This window comes from Prionailurus bengalensis, chromosome A2 (genome assembly GCF_016509475.1).
Source record: "Prionailurus bengalensis isolate Pbe53 chromosome A2, Fcat_Pben_1.1_paternal_pri, whole genome shotgun sequence".
Classification (NCBI taxonomy): domain Eukaryota; kingdom Metazoa; phylum Chordata; class Mammalia; order Carnivora; family Felidae; genus Prionailurus; species Prionailurus bengalensis.
Genome location: NC_057348.1, coordinates 57,825,615 through 57,843,747, shown reverse-complemented (window position 1 = coordinate 57,843,747; position 18,133 = coordinate 57,825,615). Strand labels below are relative to the sequence as shown.

Below are 18,133 nucleotides of genomic sequence, written 5' to 3'. Positions count from 1 at the left end.
CCTGCCATGTAACAAGCACCAAACCCTGTAAGCTCAAACCTCTGCCCGTCCCCCCCATGGTTTCCTCACTCTCTGACAGGCCACGATTCTTCTGGCTCAACATCCAGGACCGGGGACATTCTAGCATCGCGACACACAAAGCTTATGGCATAAGTCCAAACCTTCTCACTGGACAGTCACCTCTAAAAGCATAATAAGGCTGCCGGGAAAATCTGACTTGTTATTTAAAAAATCATTTTATGGCCACATCTACTTTGTCATGTGAAAAACCCCAGTCCCGTAACCAGGGTCTACATTTTCTGACTGCTAAAACACTTCAACTAGAAAAGTTGGGTTTTTGTTTGGCTTGCGAAGATAACACTAATGGTGCCAAAAGAAAAATGGTAGCACAACAAATACAAGCTGTAAAGGCGTTTGCACAATGAAGCAGCTTCAGCGAACTGGGCAAATGAGAACAACTCTTGCCACAGACGTGATACTCACCAATGGCCCTGCGGAAGTTCTCCATCAGCACCTCCGTCTTCTTGATCTCCGTGGAGTAAACTTCACTCCCCACCATTGGGCAGAAGGGGACCTTACTGCCCAACTCCTGAGCAATAGCCAGAGCCAGAGCTGTCTACAGAGAACAATGGGAATGCACTTGTTTTACATTCTTGAAAATATGATAATTCAGAAACATATCCTATCAGAAAATTATGAATCAGGAGTAACCGAAGATCTAGTCCTTTTAGTTTCAACATCATTTGGCATGTTTCACACAATAAATGCTGAATGACTTTTGTGGACAGTCGATTTATAACCTAAATGGCACCTTTAATCATCCCTGTAATTACCACAGTTATCACTCACTGACACCAGTGAGGCCCGACTCTAAGTGCATCACGTGACCCTCCCACTTGCCTATGAGCTACACAATGAACTTTCCCCACTTTACAAATAGGGAAACTGAGACACAGGAGAGGTAAAATAACATGTCCTGGGAATCATAATCTAGAAAATGGCAGAGTGGGAACTTGAACTCTGGCAGTAGTAGGGTTCCAAAGATCATTGTTGCCATCGTAATTAGTAGACTTCCCAAACTGTCCCCTCGATATCAAAACAGGGCTCGGAACACCGCTCCAGTCTCTGAGATACTACTCTCTGTTTTTACAAGCATGGGAGGACACCAACCTGGAGAGCATCAGAAAACACTAACCAAAGAATGAATTACGTGACGTTCGCTTTGGATTGAGTGGCCCACACACGGTGAAGAAGGATGTGGGAGCTAGATTCTCAAGCTATGAGCTGGTCCCAAGTTACACTTGAACATGCCCTAGTAAACTACAAATTGATTCTGTAGATAACTACAAAAGATAACTACAGCTGACAGATGGTAAACACAAGCAGACCAAATAGATGTATCGTCAAATATCAAGTATGAAAAGCCGATGCTTTAAAGCTGGTACAGGACAGGGAGATGCCACAGCATTTTAATGCTGTTTTCATCTTTCCTCAACTTTGAAACAAGAGCCTAAGTAAGGTCAGTTCCCAAGGGGTCAGGGCTAAGCAAGAAAACAAGCTTGCCCAGAACAACAAAGTGCACCCTGAGACAGTATTTTAAAACTGGCCCAGCAGAGGTTCCTCTCAGATTTTCTTTTCAGTGCCATTTTGGTGATAGTTTTAAGATGGTAGCATCTGCTAGAGAAGCAGCATGTGATGTAGCACAAAAAGCACTGGTGGAAAGGGCAAAAACTGGGTTGTAGTGCTGGTTCGGCAACTAATTATTACCGTGACCCTGGGCCCATGGCAAACCTCTGCTGCCCTGTTTCCCCACCTGCCAAATCAAGGTCCTGGATTAAATCACAAGTTGTAAACTCATTGCCCACAGCCCAGTTCTGTTTTGCCCTGCTGAGTGTCATGTGCGTTTTTAAACTCAATCTGTTGCCCATTTTTTAATGTTGGGAAATTTCATATAAAAATCGAGGTATCTGACCTAGGAATAAATCTAACCAAAGATGTAAAAGATCTATATGCTGAAAACTATAGAAAGCTTATGAAGGAAATTGAAGAAGATATAAAGAAACGGAAAAACACTCCATGCTCATGGGTTGGAAGAATAAATATTGTTAAAATGTCAGTATTACCCAAAGCTATCTACACATTCAATGCAATCCCAATCAAAACTGCACCAGCATTCTTCTCAAAGCTAGAACAAGCAATCCTAAAATTCATATGGAACCACAAAAGCCCCCGAATAGCCAAAGTAATTTTGAAGAAGAAGACCAAAGCAGGAGGCATCACAATCCCAGACTTTAGCCTCTACTACAAAGCTGTCATCATCAAGACAGCATGGTATTGGCACAAAAACAGACACACAGACCAATGGAATAGAATAGAAACCCCAGAACTAGACCCACAAACATATGGCCAACTAATCTTTGACAAAGCAGGAAAGAACATCCAATGGAAAAAAGACAGTCTCTTTAACAAATGGTGCTGGGAGAACTGGACAGCAACATGCAGAAGAATGAAACTAGACCACTTTCTTACACCATTCACAAAAATAAACTCAAAATGGATAAAGGAACTGAATGTGAGGCAGGAAACCATCAAAACCCTAGAGGAGAAAGCAGGAAAAGACCTCTCTGACCTCAGCCACAGCAATTTCTTACTTGATACATCCCCAAAGGCAAGGGAATTAAAAGCAAAAATGAACTATTGGGAACCTCATGAAGATAAAAAGCTTCTGCACAGCAAAGGAAACAACCAACAAAACTAAAAGGCAGCCAACGGAATGGGAAAAGATATTTGCAAATGACATATCGGACAAAGGGCTAGTATCCAAAATCTATAAAGAGCTCACCAAACTCCACACCCGAAAAACAAATAATCCAGTGAAGAAATGGGCAGAAAACATGAATAGACACTTCTCTAAAGAAGACATCCGGATGGCCAACAGGCACATGAAAAGATGCTCAATGTCGCTCCTCATCAGGGAAATACAAATCAAAACCACACTCAGATATCACCTCACGCCAGCCAGAGTGGCCAAAATGAACAAATCAGGAGACTATAGATGCTGGAGAGGATGTGGAAAAATGGGAACCCTCTTGCGCTGTTGATGGGAATGCAAACAGGTGCAGCCACTCTGGAAAACAGTGTGGAGGTTCCTCAAAAAATTAAAAATAGACCTACCCTATGACCCAGCAGTAGCACTGCTAGGAATTTACCCAAGGGATACAGGAGTACTGATGCATAGGGGCACTTGTACCCCAATGTTTATGACAGCACTCTCAACAATAGCCAAAATGTGGAAAGAGCCTAAATGTCCATGAACTGATGAATGGATAAAGAAATTGTGGTTTATATACACAATGGAGTACTACGTGGCAATGAGAAAGAATGAAATATGGCCCTTTGTAGCAACGTGGACGGAACTGGAGAGTGTGATGCTAAGTGAAATAAGCCATACAGAGAAAGACAGATACCATATGTTTTCACTCCTATGTGGATCCTGAGAAACTTAACAGAAACCCATGGGGGAGGGGAAGGAAAAAAAAAAAAAAAGAGGTTAGAGTGGGAGAGAGCCAAAGCATAAGAGACTCTTAAAAACTGAGAACAAACTGAGGGCTGATGGGGGGTGGGAGGGAGGGGAGGGTGGGTGATGGGTATTGAGGAGGGCATCTTTTGGGATGAGCACTGGGTCTTATATGGAAACCAGTTTGACAATAAATTTCATATATTAAAAAAATCGAGGTATCTGGCTTCTTTTGAGGATCCAGAAAGTCTAGCCACAATGGGCCCTCATTACTGCGTGGCAGCACCGGGTGTAGACCTCAGGAACAGCTGCCACCTTCAGTGAGGGTGTGCCGCTCTGGCCCCCACAGTCACCCTGCCCCTTCGTGCTGGTGCCCAGGCACCTCCCTCATCCTCACAGCCTATCTGAGTGGGCATCTGAGTTTGTGACCTTGAGACTGATGCCCCTAAAACTGTTATTCTCTGATACCCTAAAGCGAAGGAATAATCTCTGGAGCACGACAGGGTACAGTGTGAGGAGCAGACTCCAGCACCACGTCCACCTGCTACCCAAACCTGCCACCTTCTCAGTCACTCCTCTTTCTCACCCAGGTATCTCCACGGGCCCTGACTCCACACCCTCAGTTGTGAACATCAAAGACAGTGACTCTATCTGATTCGGTGACATCTCCCCACCTCCAGCTAATACAGCCGAGATGATCAGTATCCTTCCACTAAAATATGATAAATACTTGGTTAAGAAATGCTTCCGGCATGTCTAGTTTCTTCCTTGTAAAGGTTCCCAGAAGGCGGGTATACAATATAGCTATTATACCCACACCTGGTATATAGTGCTAGGTCACTTGCATGAGGTCTCAGTGGATCCTCCCAACTAGCCTATGAACTTGATGATCTAGTGTTTGATGTCTGATATCGTGTTGGATAGATTTACAAACTGAAACACACACGTTACTAACTCACCCAACATCAGTTAGCACGCAGCAAAGCCAAGATGCAAACCCCAACCTCTAAGACATTATTTCTTTGTGACTACCCCTCATGCAAGTGGCAAGTGGCACACAAAAAAGAGGTTATTGCCAAAAGAAGACTGAAGAAGTCTGCTTCATTTCCCATCTCATTAGAACACCACCTTTCTCTAAAACCTAAACATAAGGCCCTGCTACGAACAGTGTGACATCCTCAAGAGAACAGGTCGTCCATACCAACCACTTTTTTGTTTCTCTAAAATAAGCACCACCGTATTCCTGCCTCCACTTAGTTAAGCTGCCTAAACCGTGGGGCCCATCAACGCCCTGGAAAGCAGAAGAGTTACCACATGCCTTCATGTAAAGGGACTGGACAAACCAGCAGTGGTGAGAACTTCCCGTATTTCCTAGAGGAAAATGGTACAGTACTACAAAAGGAACGAACGGTTTACGCTGCCAGGAATATGGCACACTAGAGAGAGTCATGGAAAATCCTTCCTGTTACAAACAGCCAGAAATAAAGAAATAATAAAAAATCCAGAGTAGTAAACTACCATCGCCTTGAAAGTTTGGAGGGTTCTGGGGCGCCTGGGTAGCTCAGTCAGTTAAGTGTCCGACTTCAGCTCAGGTCATGATCTTGCGGTCCATGGGTTCAAGCCCCGCATCAGGCTCTGTGCTGACAGCTCAGAGCCTGGGGCCTGCTTCGGATTCTGTGTCTCCCTCTCTCTGCTCCTCCCGTGCTCGCACTCTGTCTCTCTCTCTTTCTCTCTCAAAAATAAACAAACATTAAAAAAAAAAGTTTGGAGGGTTTTGACAGCAGAAACCTCAGCAAGGTACTACAGTGGTAAGAGAGAAACCCCCGAATAAAAAGGAGGCTTGAAGGGCCATGCATGAGTAGAAAAGGTGAGCCAAAAAAAGCCCAAAAACAAACAAACAAACAAACAAACAACCCCTGACATACAAGGTATAAACTTGTAGGTCCTGCCTGTGGCTCTGGGTGAGGAGAAAAGTCTCCACAGCATGCTCTCACACGACTCTAGGATCAGTCTTTAAGCTGATGACCAGAAAACCCAAGCCACAAAATTCACAGCAAGTGCCCTGGATAGTGCAGCAGGGCCCCTCAGAAGCACTCTCAGGAGAAGCCTCGCAGATTTGACCAGCCAAACATAAGTTCACAGGCATACCAAGAATACAGAAAAAAGAAACTGATTCATGAACAAGGAATAAAAGGCTATCAAAAATAGCCAGACTTTTTAAAATCCAGATTAAAAAAAATAGAACTTGTAAGAGTGGGATGCTCCTTATTTACGAAGAACAAAACCAAAAGCAAGCTAATACATATAGAATGACAGATTTAGAAAATCACTGTTTTGCAACTACCAGTGTGGTAACTGATACAGCAATAACCATCAGAGGGAGCACTACACCCTTAGGGTGAAAGGGTATTTGCAACATCTCCACAGGTCACTTCACTTCCAATTACTAATTAATTATAAAGGGAACCAGGACCTTCCCGTTGAATGTGGCCTTATCCCCCTTTCCTGTCAGCCTCCTGCTGTGACACAACGGGACACGACATCACCTGGGCAGTGTTTTTCCAAGTGTTTAACTTCTCCTACTGACAAAACAATAAGATGATCTCTGTAGGACAGCTGTAGAACCTTTTTACAAAACAAGTGTCCAGGACTCTTCCAAAAGGTCAATGTCAAAAAAGAAAACAAAACCAAAAAAGGCTGGGGAGGGTAACTGATTAGATAAAAAGAGACTAAAGAGGGGTGCCTGGGTGGCTCTGTTGGCTCAGGTTGTGATCTCATGGTACGTGAGTTTGAGCCCCACATGAGTCTCTGCACTGACAGTGTGGAGCCTGCTTGGGATTCTCTCTTTCTCTCTCTCTCTCCCTCTTTATCTTGTGTACACATGCTCTCCCGCTCTCTCAAAATAAATAAAAAAACTTAAAAAAAAAGAGAGAGACATAACAATGTGTGCAGTGTATGATCTTTGATTGTATTCTGAATTTACAAATATAAAATATGAAAAAGCCCCCAAAAAGACCAACTGGGAAAAATTTTAATTTAGACTAGACATTAGCTAATATCGTTAGCAACATTAAGTTTCTTGGGCGGATGATAGTATCTTGGTAACAGGAGAATGTCCTTGCACTGACTTTCAAATGGTTCAGAAATAGAGAAAATACAAATGTCACCAAATATTTACAATTAATTATTTACATGCAGGGTAGAGAGGGGATCATCATACCATTCTTCCAACTCTTTTGTAGGTTTCAAATTTTTCAAAACGAGGAAGAGAAATATATTCAGTGGGTTGGATTAAACAGCAGCTTAGTCATAATCCACAAAACAATTAGACTGGAACAGAGGCCTAAAGAAATTACCCACAGTGCAGCAAAGCCCAAGAGATGGAAAACACGAAAGTGAGGTTGCAAAAGAAAGAAGACAAAGTGAGAAACTCTGGCGCAGGGTTTCCCAGCCTTGGCACTACTGATATTTTGTGCTGGGTGTTTCCTTCTTGTAAGGACCGTCCTGAGCACTGTCTAGCAGCACCTGTGCGCTCCACCCACAAGATACCCGCTCAACCAAACTGTGACAGCCAAGAATGTCTCTGGACATCACCAATGTCCCTTGGGGGGTGAAACTGCCCCAAGTTGAGAACCGCTGCATTCAAATATCTGACTGGAGGGGCGCCTGGGTGGCTCGGTCGGTTGGGCGGCCGACAACAGCTCAGGTCATGATCTCGAGGTCTGTGTGAGTTCAAGCCCCGCGTCGGGCTCTATCCTGAAAGCTCAGAGCCTGGCGCCTGCTTCTGGTTCTGTGTCTCCCTCTCTCTCTGTCCCTTCCCTGCTTGTTCTCAGTCTCTCTCTCTCTCAAAAATAATAAAAGAATAAAAAATTTAAAAACAAACAAATATCTGACTGGAGTTCCAAAAGAAGAGCACAAATAGGGAAATGCAATATCCGAAGAAATAATATCATAGTCAAGAGATATCAAGAGATAACGTATCATAGTGAAACACCAAAACCAAAAACATCAGAAAGAAAAGACAAAACCCTCAAAATGAGACTTCTCAAAAGCAAAGAGAGAAGCCAACAGGTAGCAAATATCAAGAGAAATAGTACCAACGGAAAATAGCTATCAACAGACTTATATATCCAACATAACCATCTTTGAAAACAAGGGCAACATGATAAATACAAGCCCGACTTGGCCACCAACAAACGTCTAGAAGCAACATCTAAATGATGTACTTTTCTTCTTTAGAAAGAAGAAAAATGGAGGGAGAGGGAAGGCCTAAGATAGAAAAAGGAAAGTAAGCAAATACGTGGTAAATACAGTGGACAACCTGATGTCGTCTGCAGAGAGATAATTAAAGCTCATATTTATATGGCACTTTAAAGGTTAAGTAGGCTTTTTCACAAATACAGCACTTCTTCTATTTTAAGACACCGACATATGTAAAGACACCACCAATTCAATTACATGATTTCAAAATGATAATTACAGTCATTATCTTACAACTGACCGGTTGGAATAACTGTCTGAAATGAGGCATGTGCTACTTCAGAAAAGGTGGAGAAACCTGCCTTGGGTCCTATGGCAAGTCAACACCAGAGCTGCAATTTAAAGCTTATTTCCTTACAAACACAACCCCAAGCTCCTACGCTCCTGTACCAAGTGGCCCTTTGGAGGAACGTGCATGACTCAGATTGGGGACACTGATACGTCTCAAGTATCTGGCCAGTGCTCTCACAAATCTCAACAAGCTGTACTGCCTCCTCTGCCTGGAAGGCCCTCTTCTTCCCTGTGAAGCCAAATGCTCTCAAACACTGCAGGCCAAATGTCCAGCAGAGTTTTACCAGCTTTTACCAACCCTCAGTCCCACCTCCAGCTCAAACTCCAACTGCATTTAAGATCAGTCAGTACCTCGCAGCTGAGTGTTCAACTGAAGCATTTTGTACTGTCATGGTTTCCTCTCTCTCCCCCAGAGAGAAGCCCCTTACAGATAAAAATCGTATCTCTGATTCCGTTCTTCTTTCCTTTTCCCCCATCTCTCACACAGCCAGAATAGCACTAGGCAAAGTTAGCATTCGGGAAAATGGTTGCTGCCTGATTTTCTTTCCCCTTCAAGTAAGATGTCATCCCCAAGATTTAATGAAGCCCTAGGCCAAAAGAAATGTATTTCCAAGGCAAAGGAGACTGGAAAGAGATAAAGGACAAATTCTAGACACAATGAGACCCCTCTGAGGACTTCATCCTCTCTTCTCTGGAGGTCAGCCAGGATAATTTGAATTTTAGAGGAGCATGGATTTTAGATACTCAATTGTATCACTGCACATTAGTTTTTCAAACATACATGTAACGAATTTAGCTAAACAAAGACTAGTTAAGACACGAATTCAATTTGGCTTAAACATTAAGATCATTCTCTTGGGTAGATTTAGAAAATGAGAGAAAATGAGTACCTTGCCAGTTCCAGGAGGTCCTGCCAACAAGACAGCTCTTCCAGCCATTTTCTTGCTTTTGATTAATTCTACTATCACACCACATGCCTAGACACCACAATGGAAAGAAATAATAAATCAGTATTAAAACGTTTCACGTGGGGAAAAATTCCGGTTTCTGGTTCAAACAATTCACATACTCATTCAGCCAACGATGAGTGCCACTACACTACAGGCAGCGTTCTAGGTGCTGGAAGCAGTGGAGGGCGACAGAAAAGAAAGCCTTGTGGTCATGGAGCTCGCCTGTGGTCTAGCGGAAGGGACATACACAAAAACACTGTATGAGATCGCTAACGTAAAGAAAAAAGGGTAATGATCTGGGGAGGCCTCTCTGATGACATTTTATTTGACATGTAAAGCTCCAGGCAAAGAGGAATCAGTGTTGCAGACCAAGGAAACCCCAAATTCAAAATGCAGGAATGACCTGGATATATCCAAGGGACAGAAAGGCCGCAGTGCCCAAAGCATAGCTAACAGGAGAATGGGAAGATCAGGTCGAAGAGGCAGGCAGGGGCCAGGACTCAGAAAAGAATTTTAGTAAAGTTTAAGTTCATCTACATAGACTATTCATCCCAAGATGATGATTTCTTTTTTAAAAGACCTTGATGGGGGCGCCTGGGTGGCGCAGTCGGTTAAGCGTCCGACTTCAGCCAGGTCACGATCTCGCGGTCCGGGAGTTCGAGCCCCGCGTCGGGCTCTGGGCTGATGGCTCAGAGCCTGGAGCCTGTTTCCGATTCTGTGTCTCCCTCTCTCTCTGCCCCTCCCCGGTTCATGCTCTGTCTCTCTCTGTCCCAAAAATAAATAAACGTTGAAAAAAAAATTTAAAAAAAAAAAAGACCTTGATGGTTGCTGTGTGGAGAATGGATGGTAGGGTACAAATGGGAGCAGTGATTTTTAGCCTGGGACCAGGGATAGACTTCAGAGGCCCAACACCTCCTGAATTTCGGAATTAAATTGAAAACAAAATTGTGTGTATATGTTCCCATATGCATTTTTCCAGGGAAGAGAGTCACAGCTTTCATCAGATTCCCAAATTAACTCATTAAGGGTTAAAAATCAAGGCATACACTACTAGTTGGCCATCGGTTAACTCCCAGAATGTTGCAAATGCTGCACGTGAGGTGAACACTAGGGCGCCGTAAGATGTGAATGTCTTTCAAATCCTCAAGAGTAAACTGCCTGATGATTTCGTAATACATCTCTGAATTATAACTTCATTCTAACTCTCTGAATACTATTAAATCATTTATAGCCATATGTACACATACATAGAGATATATAAATGTGTGTATATATAAATTCCATAAATGGGCTACTGATTTTTATATGTTTTAGGATATTAACTATAAAGAAGGCTGAGAGTCACACTTACTGAACACTTACATCCCAGGACTATCAGGTTTCTTACACTGATTTAACAACCTAACATATAACTGTTAAGGGTGCATCTCCTTGCCTTAGGCCAGGCTACCACTACTTCCCGTGGACTGTGGAGAAGTACCTTGGTCCCACACTTAGACAGCCACTACAAAAATGTGGGTTCAATGGTGCCTGGGTGGCTCAGTCGGTTAAGTGTCCAACTCTTGATTTCGGCTCAGGTCATGATCTTACAGTTCACAAGACAGAGTTGGGCTCTGCTGTATCAGCACAGAACCTGCTTGGGATTCTCTCTCTGCTCCTCCCCCACGCTCACTTATACACACTCTCAATCAATCGATCGATCAATCAATCAATAAATAGGGGCGCCTGGGTGGCTCAGTCGGTTAAGCGTCCGACTTTGGCTCAGGTCATGATCTCACAGTTTGTGAGTCTGAGTCCAGCGTCAGGCTCTGTGCTGACAGCCTCCAGGCCTGCTTTGGATTCTGTGTCTCCCTCTCTCTCTGCCCCTCCCCTGCTCACACTGTCTCTTAAAAATAAATAAACATTAAAAATTTTTGTTAAATAAATAAATAGGTGGATTCAAAGTGTGCATGTGGATGGGCTATCTTCCATTTTTGGCTCAGTTGGAAAAGCAGTGCCCTGAACAGAGCCCAGAAGGTATTCTTCAGATATACTGCATTTCTAAGAAAATAGAGCCACCCACTATGGTCTTCCTTAATAATGGAAGCTCATAATCCTCTGTACTCTTTGGAAAGAAACTTTCCAAACTGTCGATGTGTACTCTTACTGACACACTATGAGCTCTTCCATTTCTCTCCCTCGGTTTAAGCTCCAAATTCTCTCCAGTGACATGTATTTAGTGAATTCTAAAATTCTAAAAAAAGAACTGGAAGGGCCTTTAAAAGATTGCCTCATCTAACACTCAGATGAGTGGATGTTAAGCACCAGGGAGACTGCTGATATGACCAGAGTCATGCAAGAACCTGGAAGCTGCAGCGGGATGCCTATTAATTCAATAAATAAATAAATACTGCGCCCCGTTAATGAGTAAATATAATCATATTTAACCATCTCTATTCTCAGGAAACTCATATTCATAAGGAAGCATAAAGCATCAGAATTATGAGCATGAACTCTGGAGTCAAACAGACTTGGGTTTAAATCTTGTCTCTACCACTACCCACTGAGTGACCTTGGACCTACCTACCTAACTTCTGTGAATCCAAGTTCCTAATCTGAAAACACAGTTCATGACTGGCACACAGGCTAAAGGGTTTAGGGGTAAAGTGTACTACAGTCTGCAACTTACTTTGAAATGCAACAGTGGATTGGTGGATGGATCAATGAACAGATACAGGATAAACCAAACGAGTACAATGTTCATTGCACAATTGGGCACGCAGGTGCCTATACAAGTCTTTTAACTTTTTTGTATGTCCGAAAAGTGGCATAGTAAAGTAGGGGACAGACAGTTATTAGGGTGGAGGTGAAACAAGACACTGGAGATAAGAGCTGCCTGGCGCAGAGCAAGCATTCAACCAGTGTTAGTTAGCTGTTTTCAGTAAAACGTCCTCAGTAAGCAGAGAGGGGCTGGATAAAGAAGCTTCAAAGTCACCCTGACCTTGTCAATATTTCCTTTTAGAAAGACGATGCTCAAAAGAGAAGCCAGAGGCTTTTCTTTGGCCCTTTCTTTTAGCACAATCAGCCTAGGAGGCAATAGCTTTAACCTCACATTAAGTGCAGGTTTCTATAGCTGCTAAGCTATGAAAGGCCTTGGCATGGATCTGATCTTAGAGCACAGCAGGCAGAAAAGGGGCTGTAATATCACAGAAAGAGCACTGCTTTGAGAGTCAGAAAGACATGGGAGTACAAATCCCAGCACTACCATTGCTAAACAGTGGCAAGGGGGTAAGTGAAGTGACCTCTTCCACCCTCAATTTATTCATCTGCAAAAAATATAATACGAAGAGCGTGAATAGTTTCGCGATTATAATGTAAGTGAAATGACTTGGCATCACTGCCACTTAAAAACAAAAAGTGGATTTGACTGGAACGGTCAGAAAGGATGCTCCTCTCCCTAACTCCCGCTTTCCTCCTTCAGCTGCCAAGGCCTTGGAAAGAAAGTGAGTTTTCTAAGGTTGATCACTCCTCTACTTTAAAGCCCCCATTGACTCCCACTGCTGTTCACAAAAATCCAAATTCCTTACCAGGTCCGACAAAGTCCTGCAGGACTTGACCTCCACCAAAACATAATGATTATTTTATTTACTGGTTAAACGTTTATCGTCTCTCACTACACCAAAATGTAAGCTCCAGGGGAGCAGGGACCTTAACTATCTTCTTCCCCGCTTATCCCTGCGTCATGGCACAGTGGACGGGGCTCAATCGACACTTGTCAATGAGGTGAAGCAGTCAACCGTCCCCGTGGGGGCGGCACCTGTTCTCCTGGATGGCCCCTCTCCCACTCCCAGGGTGCACCTCCCTCGTCGACCCTCGTCGACCTCGTAGCCCATTCTCACTGCCCTACGGAAACTTCGGCGGGGCATCCAAGCGCGCACCCCGCCCTCAGCCCCCCACTTCAGTAGCCTCTCAACTCCCAGGCCGGCCCGCCACACCTCTCGTGCGTTCTCCTGGCCCACGAGCCCCGAGGCCGCCTGCTTGGCCAGGCCGCTCTCGTCCAGCCCCAGCCCCTTCACGTGGCTGTGGGAGGCGATGCGCTGCGTCTTCGTGGTGCTCTTCACCTCCTCAATCTTCATCCTGCAGACGCCGGGAGCCACAGCCTGCGTGGAAAACCGGGAGCAAGTACCACACGCCCAGCCCCTGGGTTACCATGCGGCTGTTACTAGGGCGGTTTGTCAAGGCCCGCCTCACTCGGCGTCCCATTGGCGAGGGCGGGAACGCCTCCGCTCTCCCATTGGCTCGTAGCCGTGCCCATCGCGACTGCCGGCAAGGTTCCGCCCACCCACTTCCGGCTGTGCCGCGCGCTTGGCTTTCCCCGCAGCCAGCGCTTCCTGCCCTGACCCTAGGATGAAAATGCAAGGGGACCTCCTCAGGAGTTTGGCCTTGGAGTGGGGCGCTGCACCAAAGTGAGGTCCTGGAGTCTGGCTCTTAATTGTGCCACTATGTATTATCTTATTTGAAAGTCATACCCTTCTGCGGAGCTCAAGTTATTACCTCCGATTTGGAGATGGGGAAAAGGAGGGACTTATCTAGAACTTAGGACGCCTTGCATTAGGGTTGAGGCAGACTTGAAGTTAAATGCTACTGTAGTAATTTCTGACTCTCGCATCTATACTTCAACATTATTTTTGAGTCTAGGTTTCTGTTTGCAAGATTATTAGGTCAATGTTTGTCTCTCACTAAACTGCAGGCATTAGGAGCGTGTAGACCATGTTTGTGTTCATTTTAACTCAATTGCTTAGCACATAGCCTGGCTCACAATGGAGTCTTCTTATGAATCCAAATAAGGTTCTAAACCACCACATACACGCTTGAAATCATGTAGTTTTGCTGCATGTATTTTATTTTTTATTTAAAATTAAAAAAATTTTTTTTTCAAGAGAGACAGCCCAAGCGGAGGAGAGGGGCAGAGAGACAGAGAGAGAGAATCTCAAGCAGCCTGCATGCTCAGCACAGAGCCCAACACAGGGATCAATCCCATGACCCTGAGATCATGACCTGAATCTAAATCAGGAGTTGGATGCTCAACCAACTGACCCACCCAGGTGCCCCTTACTATTATTATTATTATTTTGCATGTATTTTAAACAGTAGGTTTTATGGGACTTAGTAATGGTTTCTGTCAGTGAATGGAAGCTTTTGGAAAATCCTTGGAAGGCTTGAGTTTGTTACAGGTGGCCTATGATTCGTCAACCCTATGACACTGAGAAGGTTGCTTAGCACCTCATAGACTTTTTCCTGGTCATTACCCATAGGTGAGGAGCAATTCTTTCACCCTGTAAAGAGGAAAACTTTCCCCCAACTAGTAGTCGAAGTGAGGCACTCTGTGGGACTTACTTCTTTGTGTATTGTTCAGTTAGGAGAGAAGACCTTTCCTACATTTAGTATTTTAAGCCCCAAACTTTAGCATGAAGAGAAGGATTTCCTTCCGGCTGATATGAGTGGCGAGGGTTGGGGAATAAGGATTTGGGAGCTCAGGGGAACTCAGTAGGATCACTTGATCCAATGGTTTTCAAACCACATTCCCTGGGGTTGTAGAATTCTTTTGTGGCCAGTAGGTGTGTGGAAAGGGAAAGCTGAGAGGCAGGATGCCAGTCCAATGCCCCCACCTCCCCTTCTACCAGAGCTGTTCCATCACAGATCGGGCCTAGCCATATCCTCATTTCACAGATGAGGAAACTGAGGCCCTAGGAGGGGTCAGAGTTTGTCCAAGATCACAAATTGAGAAGTGCCTGGCAAAGCCTAGACCCACATCTGGTGTAGAAAAAAGCTGGGTCTGGTTGTAGAACTAGACGGTTTCTTTCATTTCAACAGAAGACTATGCAGCAGGCCATTGTCCAAGATACACAGGTGAGTAAAGGGGAGGTGAAGCCCACAGTAGTGGACATATGTTGCCTACGCAGCGTCCTCCTGCTTCTTCTGGCTACCATGAGTCTAATTTTCTTTCGAGAGCCACCCTTCTTTGACTTTGAGTCCAAGTTGTTTGGATGGGTTGACCCAACCACAGCTTTGTTTCAGGAATGGATATGGGACCCTGGCCTGGCCTATCAAAGTATCCCTTCTCCCCACCACAAAAATGATGATTGGTTCAGCAATGTGAGCAGACAGTCCAGTGACACTGAATTCCGGTCCCTTCACTGGAAATACCAAGAAAGAGACTTGAGTCATGGTGTTCCAGGTCATCTTTGCCACTTCATGGGAAAACTGCCTAAGAATAAAGTCAACACAAAGGAGAAGAAAGCTGGCCAGACATTCCTGATGAGATCTTTTACATTCCCAGGTACAGCTCTGCCCTACTTTCAGTGTAAATGGCACTGACATTGGGGCTTAAAATAGTTTGAGTTAGGTCTCCATCCATGGGTACTGATGAAAGTCCTTATCAGTGTGATGATATATATACAAGTAACTATGTGGACTGCTACATTCCCGAATTGTGCTGGATGAGACTCTCAGACCTGCCAGCTCTCTCATTTTACTTCTGTGACCCTTGTTCTTTCATCTCCAGTTTCTCATCTCCTCTTTTCTCCAGTCCAAGTTTGATGATCTCAGCTAACTGTTTCTCAACCCCTTCTGCTTCTTCTTTGCTTTGACTTCTTTCACACCTGACCTTTGAACCACAAGCCCAGATCAAACCTACCTCTGCCCTCACCACTGCCTCAGGAAGGCATAATAAAGAGTAATAAGCCCTCATATATATGGTCAAGGGTGCCGAGACCATTCAATGGGACAGTTGGAAAGGACAATCTCTTCAATGAATTGTGCTGGGAAAACTGGATATTCATATGCAAAAGAAAGAAGTTGGCCCCTTATACAATATACAAAAATTAATACAAAGTGGATCCAAAACCTGTGTTGAGGACCTATAAAACTCTTAAGAGAAAACATAAGGGTAAATCTTCATAATCTTGAATTTGGCGATGGTTTCTTAAATATGGTACCATATTTAAGCAACTAAAGAAAAAAACAGATAAGTTGAACCCAGTCAAAATTTAAAACTTCTGTGCATCAAAAGACTCTATCTCTCAACAGAATGAAATAATAATGCACAAAATGGGAGAAAATATTTACAAATCATGTATCTGATGAGGATTTGATGTCTAGCAAATTCTAAGAGCTCCTACAGCTCAACACACAAAAAAATAACCCATTAAAAAATGAGCAAAGGACTTGATAGACATTTCTCCAAAGAAGATGTACAAATGGCCAACTAGCACATGAAGTGATACTCAACATCATTTGTCATCAGGGAAATATAAATCAAAACTGCACTGAGATACTATTTCACACCCAGTAGGGTGGACTTAAGGAAGAATAAGGAGAAAGAAGAAGAAGAAGGAGAAGAAGGGAGGAGGGAGAGGAAGGAGAGGAAGAAGGAGGAGAGGAGGGAAGGAAGGAAGAAAGGGGGAATGAAGAAGGAAGGATGGAAGGAAAGGGAAAAGAAGGAAGGAAGGAAGGAAGGAAGGAAGGAAGGAAGGAAGGAAGGAAGGAAGGAAGGAAGGAAGGGAAGAAGGAAGGAAGGGGAAGGGAAGGAAAGGGAAGGCAAGGGAAAGAAAAACCCAAAATAACAAGTATTGGCCAAGATGTGGAGATACTGGAACCATCATGCATTGCTGATGAGAGCGTATAATAGTGCAGCTGCTGTGGAAAACAGTTTCTCCTCAGAAAGTTAAACAGATTTTCCATGTGACCCAGCAATCCCACTCTGAGGTATATACTCCAAAGAACTGGAAACAGGGACTTAGGAGCTAGCTACACACCAGTTTTCATAGCAGCATTATCCATAGGAGCTATGATACTGTGTTTTATAAAAAGAAATACATATTTGGTCTGTTAAAAAAGAAACAAGAGACCTAAAATGGAGTCACTTGTGCTAAGACCCATGGCAACAAACAAGACTTAATTCCTAACCTGACTATAGTTTCAACACCTTCCGGAAATATGACTTTAACCAGTCCATCTGGAATTATCTGGTCAGCACTAGTGAGGTAATCTGCCTAATAGACCCCTGCCTTCCTGCAGAGGAAGGAGACCTGGCCTCAAACAATCCACTCTTTGCTAGAAACTTCCTTTTTCTCCCCCCCACCACTTCTTCCTATAAAAGCCTTCCATTTTGTACAGCTCCCCAGAGCTCCCTTCTATCTGCTAAGATGGGATGCTTCTCAATTCATGAATCATTAAATGAAGCCAATTAGATCGTCAAATGAATTTTGTTTTTTAACAGGTCTCTGTGCTATTTCTGGCATCGAGCTCCTAAAGCCCTTGGTATTTCCTAAGTGATGGGAGCTGGAGGTCTATGACATTAGTAAGGTGGCTTGTGGACGGCACCTTAAGATGGAGGCTGGCTACCAAGAGAACAGCCAAGTATTTAAAGGGTTGGAACTTTCAGTCCCATTCCCCTGGTCTCCAGGGAGATGAGAGGGGCTGGAGGTTAGATCAGTTGCCAATGACCAGTGATTAAACAATTGTGCCCATGTAATGAAGCCTCCAAAAAAACCCCAAAAGGATTCAGAGAACTTGATGAACACGTGAAGATTTGGGGAGTATGATGTGCTTAGGCTTCAGGCTCTTTCCCCATACCTTGACCTATGTATCTCTTCATCTGGCAGTTGATCCATATCTTTTGATATCCTTTGCAAGCTTAAAAAACAAAATTCAACGGAGTAAATTTTAAAGATGTTATTGGCTATATTCAACAATTCACGGATCAGGCAGCATCCAATGAGCAGAAAGGATCTCCAAGGAGCCCCACAAAATGAAAGGGGGCAGAAATAAGAAAGTCCCACTAGACAAAAGAAGTGGGTTGGTTATTACAAGGTTCCTTTCCTTTAGGGGATGCAGGGTCTATCAGGCAGATTATCTAGTGCTGATCAGACGATTCCTGATAAGGTTTAAGATTCCATTTCTTGGAGAACCAACGCTAATTAAGTCTTGGTTTGGTGATGTGGGGCTTAGCATAAGTGAGTCCATTTTGAGCTTAGTTTCTTGTTTTTAACAATTCCCCCCTTTTGATCAGACTCTCAGCCAAACTGAAGGATGTGATCAAAATGTAAGGCATCAGCACTCCTCCCAGCGGTTG

The 18,133-nt window shown here is 43.9% G+C and overlaps 1 protein-coding gene across 2 annotated transcripts in view; it reads right to left on the bottom strand.

Moving 5' to 3' along the window:
* RUVBL1 (RuvB like AAA ATPase 1) overlaps positions 1–13,286 on the bottom strand; it is a 44,631-nt gene extending 31,345 nt beyond the window's left edge. The window contains exons 1-3 of one of the 2 annotated variants that reach the window (XM_043588275.1): positions 12,993–13,286; positions 8,959–9,045; positions 484–616 (exon numbers count right to left, since the gene is read on the bottom strand). In XM_043588275.1, the coding sequence (XP_043444210.1) occupies positions 484–616; positions 8,959–9,045; positions 12,993–13,133 (361 nt within the window). In that variant the 5' untranslated portion in view covers positions 13,134–13,286. The remainder of the gene's footprint in view (positions 1–483; positions 617–8,958; positions 9,046–12,992) is intronic. The other variant, XM_043588276.1, reaches the window with a different exon arrangement.
* Between the last annotated feature and the right edge of the window lie 4,847 nt (positions 13,287–18,133).